General features: G+C 42.3%; 1 protein-coding gene and 1 pseudogene across 1 annotated transcript in view; both read right to left on the minus strand.

Moving 5' to 3' along the window:
- Window positions 1–21,525, minus strand: part of HSD17B12 (hydroxysteroid 17-beta dehydrogenase 12) — a 136,617-nt gene that overhangs the window by 11,678 nt on the left and 103,414 nt on the right. The window contains exons 7-8 of the mRNA XM_024558740.4: window positions 7,484–7,518; window positions 750–831 (exon numbers count right to left, since the gene is read on the minus strand). Of these exons, the coding sequence (XP_024414508.2) occupies window positions 750–831; window positions 7,484–7,518 (117 nt within the window). The remainder of the gene's footprint in view (window positions 1–749; window positions 832–7,483; window positions 7,519–21,525) is intronic.
- LOC112303503 (U6 spliceosomal RNA) lies at window positions 13,304–13,402 on the minus strand (annotated as a pseudogene).

Genomic DNA, 21,525 nt, shown 5'->3' on the forward strand with positions numbered 1-21,525 from the left:
TTCCTTCCCTGACCTATTGCATGTTCTTATTATGTATTATATTTTGCTCATTTTCTTCTAAGAGCTTATTTAATTTCAGCATCTCAGCGGTCATTTCCATTTCAGAGATGAATCCTATGCCTCGACAATGTATATGCAGATGATGCTATTGACCTGCAGGCAGTAGGAAATGCATTCTAAATTATTTTTCTAGTAGTAATGTGAGAGGTGAACGGTGATATATAAAATTACATCTTACAGAGTTCTGGAAAATTCTCATTTCACTCTGGAAGTGACAATAACTATCTGTGAATTCTGAATAATGTGGCAAAATACTCACACTCTCACCCAGTCTATCTCGCGTCTACTACGTGCATCTAAGTGCTGCCTGGCTGTGACCCTTCTGCTCGGCTCTGTACACTTGAACCAATGCTGTATGAAGGCGACTTATTAATGAATTAAATCTCTGATGACGTTCTGATCAGCTGAGCCAGCTTTCTCTGGAAAGTTCAAATATCAACTTTAACACCAGTAAACAAGTGGGAGAAAAAAACCCTCTGTGGATCTGTGACCTTGGTGTCCCATTTACGAAGTTTACACCAATCAGCCCTCATTGGCTCTGGCTCCCACGAAGCTAGCGCGCAGTATTTTTCTTTTCTTCTCATTCCATTTGAAAACTGCTAAGAATAGAACTTAAGAAAGTTCTACGCTCGTTTCTGATATTCGAAATTCATTCTTACTCTGACATGAGTTACTAAAACCTTGTTCACCTTGGTTGCAGAGTAGATGGTCAGCAGTGGAACCGGAAACATGCCACTGAAGGAGGAGATGTTCAGAATCACCCCTTTGGATCTAAGGAGGAAAGTGCACCACAAACAGCATGAAATCACACACACAATTGTTGGCGAATTACAGATGGAGCTACAGATCTGCAACAGAATGGCCAGCTGTTTTCCTAACACACTCTCTCCTTGCCTTCCATCAGCATGTGATGTGCTCGGTCAGTGAATGAGGCATAACTCAATCAACTAAAGATAGCTCTTGCTTGCAGTTAGCTCATTTCTCAGTCTTAGTAATCCAGGGCACCGCCAGCTCAGGTCTGCAGTCTCCTCGAGTTGCTCTCCCCACTGGGAGGTCTTCTCCGCCCGCAGCCCCAGGAATGCGCCCTTTCAGAAACACCCCTACCCTCCTGGGGAGCGTGTGGTTTGGCATTTCACCACGAACTCCCTCGCTGTAGTGTGTGACCGTTTCATGTGCATTTTCTCCCGCAACAAAACCGAAAGTTTCCGGACATGGTGGCCTTTGTCCTCACTTCTCCTCAGAACACTGAGCGCAGTCCTGAGCGTGTAACCAGTACTTAGTAAAACCTTCTGGAAGTGAGTGACGGGTAGGTCCTGCCCTCCTGCTTTCCCTGGGTTGTAGATGTCCAGGCACTACGTGGAGACCTGACTCTAACGGGCGATGCTATAGCTCATCAAGCCATATTCTTCAGCCAAAAGACAGAGCTCCCAAGTTTCCACTTCTAGAGACTGTTCAAAGTTAAAAGTCAGAAAGTTATAAGGAGTTACTAACACTACCGATAAGTGAAAACTGGGTTGAGGGAAGCAGTTCTACAGACATGCGAGTCGTTAGCTGGCGTATATAGGTTAGGTAGAGTGCGGAACTAGGGCTTTAGGAATTTAGAATTAACAACCAGCTCTTCCCCGCACACCCATTCTTCTCCTAGGGGTTGGGTCCCCGCATCAGCTACGGCAGCTTGCCTCACCATCTCCTGTCCCCCAGATCAGGCTCCTTTCCTTAATCCATTTTCTCATTTTTCTTCATCTGAATTTACTTTCCCCAAAGCCTATTTTTTTCCAATATCGAAAAAGGGGACTATATAAACCCTTTTTATGCAAAATAAGAAGAGGAACGTGATTAAATGGCATCAAAGTTATTCCAGACATAGATCTGAAAAGAAATAATCCCCAAAGGTCACCCAGTCCATCTGCCAGCCTCTAGGCGAGATGCCACCTCAGCCATCAAACGGGAAGTCTGGATCCTCAGCCTGATGTATCACGGGAAACAAGTTGTTGTTTTTGTTTTTTTAACTGAAGTCCCTATTTGTAACACACACTTTCCTAAACAGTGAAATCCATTAACATTTTGGCCTCAGAAATCAAATTCTCAAATTTAAAAATGTTATATTAGGGTTTTGAAGAAGGTTGGAATGTAGTCAGTGTATTAATTACATCATTTTTGATTAAAAAAAATTCAACATTACTTTGTATTAGCTTCAGGTGTACAGCACAGTGGTGAGACAAACACATACTGTATAAAGTGTCCCCCTGACACCTGCAGCACCCCACTGGCACCATACACGGTTATTACAATATTATTGCCTACATTTTCTGCTGGTCTCTCTCGTAGAGAGAGAGAAGCTTTCCCTTTTTAAATTGTAAGGTAAGAGAGTAACAGTCTCTATCAGGAGTTAGAAGCCGATCATTTTAGCAATGAATATCTAGTAATTTCACTTTATCTATACTTCTGAGAAATTCCTTTAATGAAAGTGAATGAACATTACTAGAGATGCTTAATATAGCATTAATTTATGATGTTTAAAATATCTTTATCTATTTAGGGTGTTGCAAATATTACAAAATCAGATTGTGATGATGGCTAGGACCCACCAAACTGTGCACTTTATAAACGAGTGGATTTTATGGTATGTGAAATGTATCTCAATAAATCTATAAAAAATAGAGAGGAAAATATATTTATGATATGTTGGAATGTGCCACCTTTAATCTCAGGGCAGATCCCAAAGAAGTGGAAGCTACGAGAGCAATTAGTTCTCACCAAAACAGACTCCTAAAATCATTCACCAAAGCAACGATTTCCATACCAGAAAATTCACTTAAAGATGACAAAAACTTCTTTCCTGGTTTTAAATATAACAGACCAATAATCAAATATGTCATAATTATGCGTTATGTTTCTTTAATTGTTTACTCCTTGAGTCCACTGAGATTTTTGTTTCTCAAATATTCTACCCTAATTAAAATTCCTAGGAGGTAGAGTTAGTTTGAATTAGTGGTAAGTCACAATTTGAGGGTACTTTCTTCAAAACAAAATATTTGCTCTCTAAAATAGATGAAAACAAGCTTAAGAGCAACAAAGCATAAAGCGAGAATGCACTAGACCTAGGTAAATAAAAGGCAGGCGTCTCTAACCGTATTAAAATGGCAGCAGAGAGAACATCCCTTCTGCAAAAACTGTGCGGCCACGAAGCACACGGACATGTTTGTCTAGCAAAAGCCTCCCCCCAACACCCACACACAAGACAGCACTGAATTCTCTCTGCTTCTCCCCAAGGACAATCCCATTCACCTCCGTGTTGTGTGAATCATAAACGACACACTGGGTAGCTAGCTACCTTAATACTCCTACTGTATACAGGACCTGTTCTCTATGCAGAGATGCGGATAAACATTTGGGACTGCGGGGCCCAAAGGACTCGTCTTTAAAATCAACTACTTTGTCAAGCTCTAATCCTCTATCTCAGCAGAGTTAGTGACGTCAAACCAGTTTCCATGGCACAGCCAGACTCATGACAACTCTGTTATATCAAGCAGAAGGACAGAACAGGCTGCGCTTAATTGCACACGGAAACAAACACGAAACCAAACCCCGGTTAATCTCTCATTTTCCGGGGACTTGGGGAGCAATTCTACGACTGGAAGGCACATTAAGAATATTTGCTGAAGTTCCATAACGAGGACTCACATTGCTTCAGCACATTTCCAGTGTGTTATGACAAATAATCCAAATAAACAAGTCAAGTGATGTTTTCTGTGATACGACATGCTTAATTCATCACGCTTCTTACTTGCTAGCAGCCACAGGATGGTGTCTCAGCGGTGCAAATTTCCTGAGAGTCCACTAGAACTAAAATACTGCAGAAACAAAGCAGAAAACACCACTGCCACTAAGGAAGCACTTTTCACAGGATCGTGTTCTCTTCAGTCACTAGCCCTTCTCACTAGTGAAATGCTCAACTCACGCAAACCTATAAAACTCAACACCGTGCATTTATAGCTTCCTATGGTTAGAATTCCCTCAGACCTGTGAAATTCGCATTCACGACACTCTCCTCCATTGTCAACTGGATAAAAAAACAATAATGCCAAGCCTTTATTCTCCTGTGCATGCCCCACCATTCCATCAGACTGCCGTAGTAACCTTGTCCATAGCTCCAGAAGAATTATCGCCACAGAGGAAGTGAGAGGTCTGCTTTGAAGTAAGTCACTGATCTCTGACATCCTCACCACTGCCTCACCCTGCAGGTGAGGAGAGAGGGGTGGGCAGACGTACATGCTGCTGTGGAGAGATGGAACACAGGGTCAGCCCCCATGTGGGCAGCTGACTGCAAGTAGCTGACGCCAGTCAAGGGAGACTGTCTAAATAAGACGGTCACGATTGTTCATATTTTCATGTCTTAGCAGGGAGTGCAAAAGCGTGCTCTTGGAGGGCCATTACTTTTATTTGTAAGCTTTCACATAATGCTGAAATTGGTACAGACAGTTCTCCAACAGATTCTCAAGAAGACTGAGAAACACGTCAAAACAGTTCTGTGGTCAGGTAGATAATTAGCACTAGCAATCCAAGTACATTACACAAAATATTGCTTTCTTGAAGAAAGTTTGCAAACAGTTACCACATGAGAGAGAACTGCCTGCCCTAAAACACCATAACATGTCATAATTCCACCTTAAGCAATACAGTACGAGGGAGCTATTTTTAGCTTTTCCATGGTTGTTATGGCAACCACCTCCTGGCTCCAGCTGTACACAATGTTTATAATTCCAGGGAAGTGGAAAAAGCAAGTTTCCTCTAAAATGTAATTATGCACTTGCTACCTCTTTGGTAATAACACCTTAGTTTGATTGCAGATACTTGTTTAGTGATGGTCAGTTGGCCCTCGGCTGTAGTTCTAGCGGATGTGGAAAATCTCATACATCAGAGACAGAATCAGTGAAGGGGGAAACAAGCGACAGCAAGGGATCTTTATCTAGGACTCCACTTTTACCAAACGGAGACATGAATCCTGGGGAAACCAAGCATGGGAAACATGCCATTTGTGGACCGTGTAAAGGGCAGGTGGTAATTAATCATTTATAATAAATGACGGTCTGTTAAATTGGAGTTTTTCTGTCCTCTTGGGCACACAGCTAACATTTCTGGCCTCCCGTGCAGTTAGGGGCAGCCTCTGCCCGAGTTCTGGACGGTGGAATGCGGGCAGAAATGACGATGTACATCACTTCCGGGCCTGGCCCATGAATATGCCCATAAAATCACCCTTATTCTCCCGCCTCACCTGCCAGCTGCATCCAGAGGACTCGGCAGTGAACTGCAAGGCCCAGGAACAGAGGCCCTAGATGGAAGGAGCCTGAGACCCTGAATAGCTGGGTAGAGCAGAGCCCTGACCACTGATTCATTGGCTGTGATGCAGGGGGAAAAGCAGCTATCACAGCCACTGAGCTCCGGGCGTGGTCTGTCAGAGTAGTTAGCCTGCCTGGCCTAACACAGCTAGAAACTCCTTTAATTCAAAGTGAGTATAGCTGTTCCTTCACCTAACCAAAAGAACTGACTCATGAAATCCACTTACACGTCTTATTAGTTGTCAAAAGGTGCCGCAGCCCCCCTCCCCCCGCCATGTCAGTTTCAGTCCAGCCTACGGAGGCTTTCTGCCAGATCAATTCTAACCTCAGCTTAAAATCAACTTGAGTTCTTCAAGGCAAGGATCCCATGGGTCTTCTGTGTGCCCCATGATAAAACTTCCGCAGCGAATGCCTGTTGAGTGGTTGGATCCTTTTCTTTGCATTCTTGGTTTTTGTCTAATGCTCCAGCTACAACTGTGATCCTGACGACCAGGTCTCCAGAGATACGAGTGACGTTCCTAGTACTTAGTGCATGTACTAATTGTGCAGCTTCGTAGCCCTCATTTAATCTGAAGTACTTGAATTCTATGACTCTTTGAACCTAATACTTTATGATCTACAAAAGATGTCGTAACTGTTATTATCTCTTTTGATTTAGGTTTTTGTTTTTTTTTTTTTACCAACACACTTAGAAATTCCTTTTACAATACCTCTGTGATTTATAAGTATTTCTTTTTTAATGGGTGGATTTCCTGTTCTGAATTAATACCACGTCACTTGTAGTTGTTAAAGTCGGATTAAGACGATGGCCCAAATTTCACCCCTCCTGAGTCCTATTCTGTCTGCCCTGATTCTCAGCAGCTTTCTAGGGTTCTGGTCCGGTTTGACCACCATCACTGCCATTTCTGACCACCAGGGGGACACACTCCCATGGCCAACCAACAACAAGCAGTCTGAAGATTTTAAAGTTTTTACTGTAATCAAGCTATTAAAATATATAAAACTACATATAAAATGAAATTACAAGCAAAGATCCTTGCTAAGAAGCAGTTTCTCAACCAGTCTCTGTAGATGCCAAACAAAGCGGGCTCCTAACCACAGTTTCCTCATCTGCACCATGATGGGAGGCCATCAGAGTAAAATGAGCCAACACACACTGCCTTCTTGGTATAACACCTGGCACACAGTACGTGCTTGATAAACATTGGCTGTAAGCCCTCCCTGAGGTTGGTCATAGAGGTGTCATCACAGAAGTAGGGTCCTGGGTTTTCCCTTTTCAGACCTGTGATTCCTTTGGGTGTTGTCCAAGCTCAAAGCTTTTTTGCAGAGCAGGGATGACCTTGAAGCTCTAAATTTAGCAAATGATCCGATAGCTCAAGATGCAAGGCCAGCTCTTTGCAGTAGGTTTTCTTGGAAGGTCTAGCCACCATTCAGGCTTTTCCAAGGGAAGAACAGAGTTTAATCATAATTCTACACTTCATGCTATTTCAACTGTAAGAACTCAATAGCACGTTTCTCAATAAAAATGAAGACATCCAGGGTATCCTAGTGGAACCCAACATAAAGTGGAAGAACGAGGCCAGTGGACACAGTCTTTTCCTCCAAGGGTGGTTTTGACAACTTATAATCACGTTATAGCCCCAATTCCTCACACACCCACACTCCCAGTTAGAACTGGAAAACCAGAGGATGGGGCCTTCCGTCATGAAACTCCACTGACTTGGGCTCTGAGAGCATACGGCTTTAAGAAGGTATTCCCAGGGATATCCCAGGAACTCTATCCGCCCCCTCAGAATAGCAGGCAATTGAGTTAGTGATGGTGACTCAGGCAGACTTTTTATCCAGATCTAAAGGAACCACCTCGGCTCTGGAGAGGGAAATAAAAAGGGAATCGAGTGGAAAAAGCCTCCACCACCGGCTGACTCACACTTCACCCTGTGACTCACCGGACACCTTACTCTGTCACTAAGACATGGAGGAGAGGTTCATTAGTCACTTTAGCGAGTTTCTCGGAGAAAGGATTCTCCCTATGAATAACCATGAGCTCTGTCTCCCTGGTGTTTGTGTGTGAGCTCGTGACTCACCTTTTGACCATGCCGGGCAGCACCAATTGTGTCATCTGCAAAAGAGAAAAACAAAACATTCGTGATGGCTGAGGGTGCAACCGATCAACAGGGAGGAGAAGCCACCCCCACAAACAAGATGGGAATCACACAACCACTCACCACCTCCAAGGTCAGCAGGTTATTTTATACAGTCTATATGATTCGTCCATGCCAAGACAAGCAAGCAGATGGAATGACTAGAGAGAACACTGGGAATACTTTGTCAACTTGGCTAAAATTATTCGTGCCTGATGTGTAATACTGGCACCGAGATCTTCAAATAATTAAGGATTTACAGAGAAATCTAAGTATCCCAGTATGCGTTTTCAGGAAAGGACATGGGCTATCATGAGAAATACTGTGCCTCCAAGATTACTTAAGCTTTCTAGTCTCAAGAGCTCCAATAGTCTTTTCCTATCACGATAGCCTTTAGAAGAATGCCAGGAAGTGGCACGTTGGCAAATATTAAGGATATCTTCACATTCACTTCTCTCGCTGCTCTAGCCAGTTGTTAGTGAAACTCACCCTCAGAGTAAGTTAAGGTTAATCTGTGGTCTCCAGTGACCAATAATGAAAAAATAATACTTGCATTATTAAAGGACTTCATAACTGTTGGCTACATACATGTAAGATGATGACAGAGACTATTTGTAAACTCTGTTTTAAGATATGATTAACTAAGAAAAGTTACCATATCCACTGGCTTAGTCAAGGCCACATCATAAAGTACTGAGGTTAAAACATGAATTCTTGACTCCTGGATATCATCAATGCTCTAAGAAATAAATGCTGTTTTGTCACAGAAAAGTTTGCAGGCATGCTAACGATAGGAATTTTAAGTTTTCCATATTGAATAGGTCTTAATTAAAGTAGCATTCTGAGGAGAAGGGAATTTATTTTTCTTAGAAATGTCACCCCCTACCAACAGGCTGTGTTTTATTTTATTTTTTTAAATTGAGGTAACATTAGTTAATAACAATTATGTATTTCAGGTATAAAACATTATAATTTCGAAGTCTGAATACACTAAAGAATGCCCACCACCAAAAGTCTAGTTTCTTTCTTTTTTAAGATTTTTATTTATTTATTTTTAGAGAGAGGGGAAGGGAAGGAGAAAGAGAGGGAGAGAAACACCAATGTGTGGTTGCTTCTCACGTGCCCCCCTGCTGGGGACCTGGCCTGCAACCCAGGCATGGGCCCTGATTGGGAATCGAACCAGCGACCCTTTGGTTCGCAGGCCGGCACTCAATCCACTGAGCCACACCAGCTGGACAAAAGTCTAGTTTCTATCTGTCACAGTATATTTGACCCCCTCTACCTATTTCACCCTATCCTCTCCTCTTTTTTGGTAACTACTAATTGTTGTCTGTATCTATTTTGTTTGTTGGTTTCCTTTTTGTTTTATACTGTGCATATGGGTGAAATCATATAGTTTTTGTCCTTCTCCATCTGACTTATTTCACTTAGCATAATAACCTTAAGATTCATCCATGTTGTGGCAAATGGCACTATTTCATCTTTTAGAATCACTATTATAAAAAAGACAAGAAATAGCAAGTGTTTGCGAGGGTGGAGAGAAAAGGGGAACCTCCTCCACTGCTGATGGGATTGTAAATTGGTGCAGCAATTATGGCAAAGAGTATGAAGGCTCCTCAAAAACTTAAGAACAGTTACCATATGATCAAGCAAGTCCTCTTCTGGGTATTTACCCAAAGAATGTGAAAACACTAATTCAAAAAGATGCACGCTCTCCTATGTTCATCGCAGCATTATTTCCAACAGCCAAGACATGGAAACAACCTAAGTGTGCATCAACAGGTGGATAAAGGTGTGGTATATACACATACAGTAGAAATATTTTAAAGCAAAAGCATCCGGCTAGAAATGCTTTAAAGAAAGTGCATCCAGACTCGACCCAGGTAAAACCTGCTCTGCGGCACGCTGAGCCCGGTGTCAAGCTTGAGCGTTGCGTACACCTCCTAGTAAAAACACGAGTTCAAGCTGATGCCGGGGCATAAAAGAGACACGGACACGCCACCAAAGAAGTACCTTCGAAGCCTAGGGGAATTGTTTCAACAAAAGTATCTGGATTTGGCTGAATTTTCTGGCCCAGATGAGAAAGAAGAGACCGTAACAAGGTCTCTTCCCAAGTGTGACGCGCTCCGAGTCTCCCTCCTTCTTCCACGCAAACCTGCATTTTTCCTGTTAATCTCATCTCCAGAGAGAAGTGGGGCAGAGATTGACAATTGTCTTCCAATATTCATTCTTTCCATAATACATAATAATTGAACTTTGAGTGGGATATGTCGCCTCTTTCCCGCCCTCCCTGTCCCCCCACAAAGCCATATTTTCTACTTCCTCTCTCAGATCATGTGGTCCTAGGACTGCAATCTACCTAATAGATGTGAACATAAGTAGTACATACAGCTTCCTGGTCATGCCGTTAAAGAAGGAAAAAATGTATGTCCTCTCCCCCTAACCCTCCTCTTCATGGCTAGAACGTAGATGTGATGGGAGGAGCTACAGCAGCCAAGAAGAAAGCCATGTGCTAAGCCAGGGCAATGAAATAAAAAGGGGCAGGATTCCCAATGATTGTGAAGCTACTCCACCAAAACTCGATTAGCTACACAGCTTTTAATCTGAGAAATAACCTTCTATTTTAAGCCACTCCTAGATTTCTGTAACAGCAGCCAAACCAATATTCTAATATAACTTAGCATTTACATTACTAAAAACCAACCAATATTAATATTTTAATGCTTAAGCCCCAAAGCAAAGTCAATCAAATTATGCTGGCAGCCCAAATGGCCTCACTATTTTATAGTTTTTAAAACACAGTTCTGTTTCCTCTCTTTGCTAGGTTTGCTTGACCCAATTCAGAATGTGCCCACTGGGCCTCAGAGTAAACTGTGTGGAATCAAGTCAAAGAAAAGGCTGATTTCAGAGTTTACCCTTTCAACACAGTCACCTCTTATCTTTTCAGATTAAACAATAACTCTCCGAATTAAGTAATAACTCTTAAAGGTTTCCTAAGATTTGTCTTTTATATAGGAGCATAGGAATTGCTCAACAGACAGCTACTGAATGTTTAAGGCAAGTGTGGTATTGGGTGAGGCCAAAGTTCTAAGCCTGGCCCTTCCACTTACTGGCAGTGTGACCTCCAGTTCGTTCCCGATCCTCCTCTGCAGAGTCCTTGTGCGTTAAGTGAAGAAGGTATGTATGTTACAGGCTATCATACTCTCAACCTCAAATAAGGTGATATACACAAAGGACCGGAACAGAGACCATCACAGAACGAGTCCCTGAAAGGGAACCAGTGCCCATTCAGCTGGACTCCGCACACAGAAGTTTGGGGACAGTTCCATCAACTGGCATTTAAACATATCTCAGCTAGATCTCCTTGGGGTCATAGAACTGTTCTAAAGTGGGATTGTGGTGATGACCGCACAACTCCGTAAACTTACTAAAAACTATTCAACTGTACACCTAAAATAAATGAGTTTTATGGTACCTAAGTCATCTCTCAATAAAGCTGTTTGTGAAAAAAAAATCTAAGAATTAAAGAACTGGACTCACAAAATACATTTGATGTTACTCTATCGCCCACAGAGATAAAATGAGCTCTAAAAATGCTCTATGCATATCAACTTCTGGCCTGGCGCAACATGAAGTGATAAAGAGGCATTCTTCTGTCCGGGGGAGGCCATGCTGTACTTGAACCCGAGCTCGGTGATGAGAACTCACTCACTACCTAGCAGGAGAACAGAGTTTTACAAAAGTAAATCAGAACGTGACAATGCTATGAGTGGCGCCATAGAGGTGGGGACAGAAGGCACCAATGCTTGGGAGGGCTATTACATCTGGGAAGTCAGGGAGAGCCTCACAGATTACATTTAAAAAATAAATAGGTGTTTGCTAGGCAGGAAAAACAATTCTAATTTAAGGAATACAATGCAAAAATGCGAACCGCTACAAGAAACAACAATGTATGCTATCGAATTGATGCATTTTAAAAACTTTTGGTTGAGTGGATGAAGTAAAAAAGTAAAAGCATGTGCACCCTAAAAAATGTCACGCGATTTACATGTCGTCCTACAACAGGGGCAGCTCCCATGCTGGTGCGAGCAGGGGTGCGGCAGGGACATTAGCAGTTGTGGAGTATTTTATTGCAAGGACAGATAGATAATTGCATTCTTAGCAGTATCTAAAAACATTTTTTATTTCACATGTTACAGCAGGGGATCACAATGCTTGGCTAATAATGCATCATAAAGTGGTCCCTAAGCACTTTGTGAAGAGACATCATTATTCAGCTCCCCAAAGTCCTGAGATCATGAGAAACGGGAAGAAGATGGACAAGATGGATAATAAAAAGTTCTCACCAGTGGCCAACATAGACAAATCAACAAACAAATGTTGGAGAGGATGCGGAGAAAAGGGAACCCTAGTGCACTGTTGGTGGGAATGCAGACTGGTGAGGTCACTGTGGAAAACAGTATGGAATTTCCTCAGAAAACTAAAAATGGAACCGCCCTTTGACCCAGCAATTCCGCTGCTGGGATTATACCCTAAGAACCCTGAAACACCAATCCAGAAGAACCTATGCATCCCAATGTTCATAGCAGCACCATTTACAATAGACAAGTACTAGAAGCAACCTAAGTGCCCATCAGCAAATGAGTGGATCAAAAAACTATGGTATATTTACACAATGGAATTCTACGCAGCAGAGAGAAAGATGGAGCTTATACCCTTTGCAACAGCATGGATGGAACTGGAGCATTATGATAAGTGAAATAAGCCAGACGGTGAGGGACAAATACCATATGATCTCACCTGTAACTGGAACATAATAAATCGAAGAAAAAAGGAAACAAAATATAACCAGAGACATTGAAGTTAAGAACAATCTAACAATAGCCGGGGGGCGGGGGGGAGTGGGGAGGGGACAGTGAGGAGAGGGGATTACAGGAACTACTATAAAGGACACATGGACAAAATCAAGGGGGAGGGTGGAGGTAGGGGAGGGAGGTGGGTTCAGCTGGGGTGGGGTGGAGGGATGGGGAGAAAAGGCATACAACTGTAATTGAATAACAATAAAAATAAAAAAAAAGTTCTCACCAAGGGTCAGGGGTGTCTATGGGTGTGAGGGGGGGTGTAAAATGAGAAAATGAGATGCTATGTGCAAAGCAGCTAAGTGGAGTCCACAAGCATGGCCACTGATGCTTAGCTCCCTACCGAAAGGAGAGGAGAAGGGAGAGGCTTTGGAGGCAGCAATCAATCTTCAGAACTACCAGTTAAGTCTGATGATGGATTCTTTTACTCTGACCAGGGATCTCAGTACCATAAGAATGTTTAGTAAGTGGTCGTACAGAGTTTTAAAGTTCAATTCAGATTTTTTCCCAAGACATCAATTTACACATTTAGATACAGTCCAGTAAGAAACATTACTTTAACCTGGGATATTGAGGCAATATAAATGCATACATTGGAAGCTGTATTTTTTTTACATTGTGTGCATGTCATATATTAAATGTCTCCTTTCTGAATGGCAACAATTATCCAGACAAAACAAGACCCCACAAAATATAATCTTACTCACAAAATTACATCAACAGCATGCTAAACATTAAATATATTCTTGATGGTCTTCAATGTCTGGACATGCTCAAAATGTATTTCCCCCCAGTTTTATTAGATATAATTGACATATAACTTTGTATTTGTTTACGATGTTCAAGATAATGATTTCATATATGTAAATAGAGATGATCGTTACAATAAGTTCAGATAACATCAAAAAACACGGTACGTTTCACATTTTTGCATGTCATTCTTGCGCAGGGCCACGCTAATCTCTGTATCACTTCTATTTTAGTACATGCTGCCGGAGCGAGCACCAAAATGTATTCTTTACATGTGCGAATTAAAACTCAAGACATTTTTAGTATCTTAACACAAAGGAGCAGTGTTGTCAATGCCTGGATAGTAAAGGGCCAGAAATACTTAAAGGATGCTCAGGGATCAAGTGATCCATCAAGTCCTCTCATGAAAAAGTTAAATTCTTCTGTGCTATTTATTGGCTTATCCTTTTAAATTCTGACTCTAAATTATTTCTCCTTGCTCAAAATGGAAGATCTTATTTTTTTTTGATCTTTCAAATAACAACAACATTGACAAGTCTGAGAAAAGTTAACCTGCATGCTTTTGTAAAATTAATGCCTCACCTATACTTAAATTATCTTTCCTTCTAATCAGATTATAAATCATAAATTCAATTTCAAGGCTGCTGTGTTTGGGTATGTGTATACAAGTCATTCTTAATATTCTGTGCATAAACTGAGAGGCTTCCCTGTGTCCACATAGGGTATTTTAACTAAGCTATCAGGAATCTCATTTTACTTTATATATATTAATTGGTAGCTTGATATATTTAAATCACATACCAAGCATTTCCGTGAAACCTCACTATTTACCAGGGCTCCATTTCACAGCTCACTAGCTGTTTCTGGGGTTAACTCAATGTGCTAATTTTAGGCCACTGCAGGTGATAGCTGCTGTAACCAGGACATTTTTGGTTCCGCTCAAGATATTGCTGAAATGAGGTTACCATAACTTGTACGTTTAATGGTTAAGAATATTTAGAAAGCAGCAGTAAACATGATTTCTATACGTGTTTCCAAAAGTGTACAGCACAGGATTTTTATTTAATTCTTTCCTGAAAGTGGATAAAGTTGCTGCAGCGGTACCTCTATAATAATGACGGCTCCACATCCTCGCAGAAAAAACACCAGTGTTTCCTACTTATACACATATATTTTCGGGGCAGTTTCACTCATCCTTACCACAAAACTGAAGTCCTACAAGCCTAAAACCCAAAGAGGAAAGGCCAGTGTTTGTTGTGTCACACCCGGACACTGCCATCACCTTGTATGCAGGGTGGCCAGACCGCACAAGTACACCCATGTTTTGCCGTGTGTAACGTGCACCCATGTTTTGTGCGTATTATACACGGGATTATTATACCCACGGTAGGTAATCGTTATGCCCATGTATAATGCGCATCCCTATTTTTCCCTCAAAAATTTGGGCAAAAAGTGTGCATTACAGATGGCAAAATACGGTACAAAAGTAAAGGGAAATTTTTATCAATGGCAGCTCAATTTAGAGTTCCTTTGGGGGACACTACATATTCACTTCCAAGAGTGCAATATTTACAAGTATTTACTGCCACAGCTGTGTATATTCTGGATAGGAAATAAACAGGAGGCTCATTTTGTTCATACAAAATCAAAACAAGTATTATTAGATCACTTAGGTGAGATATCTAACTCAAAAATATATTGGCTAGCCAAGAAAATCCTTGAAAGTGATGTATTAAATAAAATGTAACAAACATCTAAGTATTCCTAAATGTTGCTCATATTTTTAGCAATTACTTGCATTGTTTTGTAATTAGAAAAGCACCCACAATTAATGTTATTTCTCAAAGAAATTAACATGAATAATTTTTTTCTCTTTACTTCTCCAGCATCATAATTAAGAGATTGTAGAAGGAACTTTATACTCAAAAGCCAACTAGGCTATCCACTTTTTAGTTTCGTATAAAACTCATAACACAAGCAAATTATACAAATTATGCAAATTATTTTACAAGGAAGAAATTTTTGTATCATGTAACCTCTGGTAGTTAGTCATTTTGGGGAGACAACAGTACACAGAAAACACTATTTCATAATGCTTAAAAAGATAACTAAAAACCCAATTAAAAGATTAAAATTCAAGGTGATTTTGTACAGTAAGAAAACAAATATTGTCACCTGCATCACCATTATATGGGAATAGGAAATAAGGTGTAACAACTTGCCCTAGAGCCCAGGCACAGCCCCAAGAATCCAGGCTGCTCATACAATAATCAGGACACCACCAGCAGCCGCTCCGTCCACCCCTCTGCCCTGCCCTCCACCCCAGAGTAACCGGCTTGGAGTAAACAGGGTCTGCAGTCCAGCAACTGCAAAAGGAATCCTCACGAATTAGAAGAAAATAGATGCAAATGTCTTAAACAAGCTTGCAATTGGAATCATTAACAATGATTTTTAAAATCACAGCATAATAGTGAAAAGAATTACATAAAGTAGCAACACTGTTACACAAAGCCCATGTTGGAGAAATTAGTTGGTAACTCCATTGGAAGTCCTACTAGAATGACACAGCGCACGTTTCCCTGGGCCAACTGCATTATCTGAGCTCTGTGTTATCAAGGATACAACTTAATTAGAAATTCTCACAGTTTTACCTATCGGGCTAACTGAATAGTTACTGTGCAAGGCATAAAAGCTTAATTAGATGAAGTTTATAGAGTGCTCTGAGTACTATCTGATTTTCTTCTTTATTAACGTTTAAGTCACCACGGAAGTTAAGTGCCCTCCTTGCCATTTCCGTGTCCCCACCCCGTGTGTTACTTAACCTGATACTCAACCCTACACCATAAAAAACCAAACATTTGTAATAAATTTTAGTTTGATATGTGTTAAAGTGAGATAACAAAAGCAAAAGAACTTTCCAAAACACAGGACTGCATGTATATTAATAGTAAATCTAAAGCCGTAACTTATAAACTCTAAAACAAACTAAAATAAAAAGAACACATATACCATCGAAGACTGTTTTTTCATACATAGCATACTATAAGATGGTAGGAGTTTCCATTCCTTAAATTTTCCCAAAGGAAGCTGACTTTTTAAAAAGTGACAGATCTTAGGAGAAAAATAATCCCTAAAGTTCTCAAAGAGAATGTTACATTTTCGCCCACGTATAAGAAATTTTTCTTATACTAGCTTCACTCTGAGCTAAAAAGAACCTTAGAACCAATCTACAACTACTCCGGTTTCCTTTTTAAAGATGAAACCCATTGAAAGAATGGCTCTGATTCAATTCGGCACACCCATCACTTTGTAGTTCGGTCTGGAACAGCCCACTGCTAGGAGACCCGAAGGGCTAATGTACCCAGCTATTTAGAAATGTTTACGAGCATTACAGCTGCTTCCGAATGGATTAAAAGACTCTAGATATTACCTTGGAATGTCTTCATCTAGAAAAGCCCTGGGTGGGGTTCAGTGGTGAAGGCCTTACTCTCTTTCTGGTAATTTATTAACTTCCTAATGTTGTTAACTTGAATTCTTGGGGCAGGGCAGGGGATAAATCCTTCGCATAATCCCTAAAATTAGATACAATTAGACCCCTGAACAGAGATTCTTCTCAGAGATTTCCAAATCAATAGAGGGCTCCCCCTACTGGCACTACATCACACCCCGGGGCAAATCCATGTAAGAAAAAGGAAACCATCACTTCATCTGTGCTTTTCATCCATCTGTCCACCCATCCAAACATTTATCATCCATAGACAGGGCAGAGCAGTGCCTACTTGTGGCTGAGTAACATTCACTGAGTACACAGTGGTACCAGAAGGAGAAAGTTAGCTTTTTGAAAATACGCAAAGGGCCTCCTACTCCAAGAGATTTCATTTCAGATAATGATAGGGATGGAAGAGATTTGTTTAGTCAAAGCCATTCTAATTCTTCAACATCACTAAGTAGTTTTTCACTTTGAATACACTGAATATTTGGAGTTACCCAAACAGGGGAATGCAAACTCAAATGCCTAAAGGGCCACACAGGTAACATACCCCAGTACAACAGATCAGACAATAGGGACTAGTGGGGACTGTGGCAATCTGGAGATTGCAAGCCTAACTACTTAGCACATTTAGCTGCTACTCAGCTAATACTTGTCACTCAGCAGTTCAGCTCTGTGTTACCTGATTTTCCAACAGAAGCTAGAAGTTTGGGAGTGAAATGTCTGTTTTGAAAACACTGCTTGAGCCTACTGAAGTATGTTGGTGGGGCACATTCAGCCCACTGACTATCGGTTTGTAACCTCCTACCCAGAATCAGAAAAGAAACTTACCTTCTGCCCACTCCCCTCTGGCAGAGTCAAGATTAGGAAATGCTTACATCTTACTTCCGTGTAAATACCAACAACGGGTCTAAATTCAGCCCTCGAGGGCCACATACATAAGTGTGATCCCGATGCCCAAAGAACAAGAATTTTCAGTTTTTTAATTCATTCATTTTTTTTTATTCAAAAAGCATTCATTGTATACCCGCCATATGTGAGGCCTGGGCTAGGCAATGGCAAGAAACGGAGGGACATGGTACCAGCCCCTGCGTGATTTATAATCTGTGCAGACACTAAACTAAAAAGGAAAAGCTGAGTGACGGGAAGGCTCACAGTGGGCACTGAAACTGCCCGAGGGCCCTAATCTTGTCCCGAGGGATCCGGAAGGCTCCCTACCCCAGCCCACCTCCAAGCACACAGTACTTTAATTGAGAACTGAAGGTTGAGTAGAATTAGTAAAGTGGGGGATGTCGGAGACTTCTTCCGCGGAGGGAAACCAGCCTGCGGGGGCCTAAATCAGGTTCAGAAGACTGAATGAAGGTGCTTGGACCTGAGCACAGATGGGGGTGGGGGGGGGGACCTGACTTGAAACTGGGGAGGGGAGCAGGGGCCGCATCAGGAGGGTCCTTCCCTGTGGGTCACGTTAAAAACTCTGGACTTGAGGAAGAGGAGAAGTCACCGAAGGATTTAACAGGGTATGTGACAACCCGATGTAAAATCACACTTTGGCTGGAGTATGGAGACCAGAGGGAGATAAGGTGGATGAGAAAGACCAATCAGGCCATTCTAAGTAGTTCCAACTGAAAATTTCGGGGCTTGGGATCTAGAAAGTATCACCGGGTATGAAATGAAGTGAGTTGACCTACAAAACAACCAGGAGGTGGCGTGACTGGCCTTGACCAGCTCCGTGACTGTGAGTGTGTGGGACGACAGGTTTCCCGTCTTCACAGGAGACACCTCTGGTTCTTCCAACCATTCCTAACAAGACATAGTTTCAAGTCCCTACTTTGGTTGAATACCTGATGAAGGAAGGAATAAACTAAGTTCCCCTGCTTAGGAGTCTCCCTCCCCACCCCCAAATAAAGCAGACCAAACTCAGTGGTACAAACTCTAAGCGGAGGTTGTTAATAAATTTTACCACGGGCCATGCCCACACCCACTTCCTTCTTTGGTCTAAGAAAGGTAAGAAAGAAGGTTGGAACATTCCCTGCATTTGTCAGAATGGAAATTTCCTGAGGGATTCAGGTACAGGCGGGGCCACTCCCTATATTCCACCTTATTCACCAAGCCCAGTAGTAGCTTCTGGGCCCAGTACTGTCAGAAAGAATGGTGTCCCCACCCTTAGGGAGCTGCAGGCAGGTGCAGGTAATATTATTTGGGCAGTGTCCATCTGAAGAGGAATGAAGAGTCTGTGGAGTCTTGAGATCCTAAAACTACTATTTAAAGAAATCAAAAAACAGGCCAGGAGAAGGAAGGCAACTCCTAATCTGGCAAATGCTAAAACAAGTGATCTCAAGTCAGAAACAAACAAAACAAGAGCAGTTTTAGAACTTGTCGGTGGACCTGCGTGAAGCTCAGTGTACTACCTGTTGAAACTGGACTTGTGTTTACCTGCCTCTGGAGTTGTGGCACTTCTGCCTTTTCCATGATTTCTCTAGTAGTCAATAATAGCACAATTTCATTTGCAAATTCTCTCAGTATTCTGAGGTCAAAAACCCTCCAGTTACGAAACCAGAACTATTTTAGGAGAGTGTGGTTCTTATCTGAAGTTTTAATTATCTCTAAACTCCACAATTTCTGCTCTGAAGGTCATTATCTTAGATTTTAGTCACAGGGCATCTGAAATCACAAGGAAAACACCGTGGCTAGTAGGGCTCTCTTCCAGGTTAAGGCCAATGGACCTGCTATATTGATACAAGTAGACCTGGCCAGACAGCCCAGCCAGACCCCAGAGTGACTACGCTTCTTCCTCTGGGGTCCACGGCATGGGCATGTGGGCTGAAGCCCTTGCAGGAGTGGTGGGCCCTGGAAGCCACGTGACCAGGTGCTGGGCCTTGTGGCTGGCACAATGGACCCACCCATGGCTGGCCGTAGAGGTTGGTAATGGCCCCAGGCTCCATTGCAAGAAGCAGCGCTGGTGGTGTGGTGGGCAGATGGCATGTGCAGACTCCAGGGAGCAGACTGAAGCCAGACTGCAAACGGAAACAAGCTAAGGGTCTGGATGGTTGTGCTGTAGCAGCCTGAGGTTCTCAGAAGAAGGTATTTTCAATGGGAGAAGGAACTCCAGGTGTAGCCTTGGCTAATCTGGCAGAGGGTAGAGGGGATTTTCTCTGGGTATTCTGGAGGGGATGGGCTCTAAGGCTTGCCATTCTTCCAAGTTGTGTAGCTTTTGAATAAAAGACCTCTTTCCTTCTTCACCAAACTTCTGCCTCTGGAATTTGCCTATGGGTGGTGGCAGGCAGTGAATCCACTCTCTCCTCGGTAACAATACTGGTCACCTATATAGAATGTCCACACCACTGCTCTTCTCACCTTGGTGTTCATCTGCTCTGCAGGGAACAAGGGCAAGACTAAACCCTGCAGGATCTGAAAGCAAAACTGGGATAGCAGGCAACGAGGCCTCTAAACACCCCTTAGGTTGCCTCAACTCACACTGTCGTGGCTGGTAAAGGGAAAGCCTAGTTAAGTAAGTCATTAAGAAGGAAAAAGGGAATAAACCTAAATTACTGAATAGGATGAAAAGTGAAACAATCAGATGGAACTGGAGAACTCAGTGGCCTAGGAGAGAGAGCTAAACTGGACTCTGATTAAACATCAAGTATCTATAGGCAAAAACATTCGGTTAATATTTCTTCCCCAGTGTTCTTCTGCACCATTCACCACCACTTTGTCTGGTGACGACCTGTCATTCCTCTGGTCAGGGTATTTCACTTTTATTATTCTTCTGTTGGACTATTAAAGTTATGTGATATTTACAATCATCCGACCCACCGATACAGGACAGACGCTCATGGACCAAGCAATAATCTTGGCCCTGAAGGAATGTAAAGCAGGTGGTTCAGCACTTACGGCCCCCTTGACTAACATTGATGGTGAGAAGAGATCTTCTCTTTCTTATATAAACCCTCTTGATGCATTTATTTGGCTTTAGGCTGCAGACACCCATGTCCTGTTCCCCTGATATCCAGCCACCATGAAACCCTGTAAGATTCTAGGGCCAGGCCAATTTTCATCTTCTTTTAAGTTATCCCAGGGCTCCAAACAACCCTGCTACCAGAGATGTAGCCCTGGCACTGGCAACATAACACGGGCAACACAAGGACAGTAAGCGCAATTCATCAAACTACATGACAGGGCAAATGACAGCTGCATGAAAGAGCACTAAACCTGGGAGCTCCCCACACAAAGCTTCGTCGAGGTGAACGCCCCTTCTCAGTACAGATCAGACACACACATAACATACGTGTTGTCAAGTCCCTCTGCCGCCAGACCTGCCTTTCTAAACTGTGGATCAGGTCACACCTTATTTCCACTTCAAAGCTGTCTGCGTACGGCTCTCCATATGTGGCTCTTCTGTGCACAGCGCTCAGGTTCCTGCACGGCCATGTCTTAACTTCCTTCCCTGGCCGTCAGGTTAACCGCTGCACACCACTCGCCTCCCGCCGCAAGTCAACCCGTTCCATACCCGAACTACCTGATGGCTACCCAGATGCCTACACTTAGTGACACCTACACTAAGGTCGCCTATAATCCAATAAAACTCGGCTGTCCTCCAGATGTTATTAACTCCATGATGACTAAATCAAGAGATTTAGACTGATTTTCCAATAAAGAGCCTATCACAAAGGTACAGGAATATTCATATTTGTACTAAAGATAAAGAATGAATATTTGGAGAGGAAGTGTTTTAAATAGCAAACTCCCTGAGTGTTCTGTGAGATTTGCCAAAAAAAGTTTACGTACAAAAATTGTAAGCATGTGTCTGGTTCTGCTTGTGACCCTTCCCATTGATCTGGTTTACAACGTGACACATGTTTAACAGTTTAGCGTTCGTCTCCACTGAC

This window comes from Desmodus rotundus, chromosome 5 (assembly GCF_022682495.2).
Source record: "Desmodus rotundus isolate HL8 chromosome 5, HLdesRot8A.1, whole genome shotgun sequence".
Lineage (NCBI taxonomy): Eukaryota > Metazoa > Chordata > Mammalia > Chiroptera > Phyllostomidae > Desmodus > Desmodus rotundus.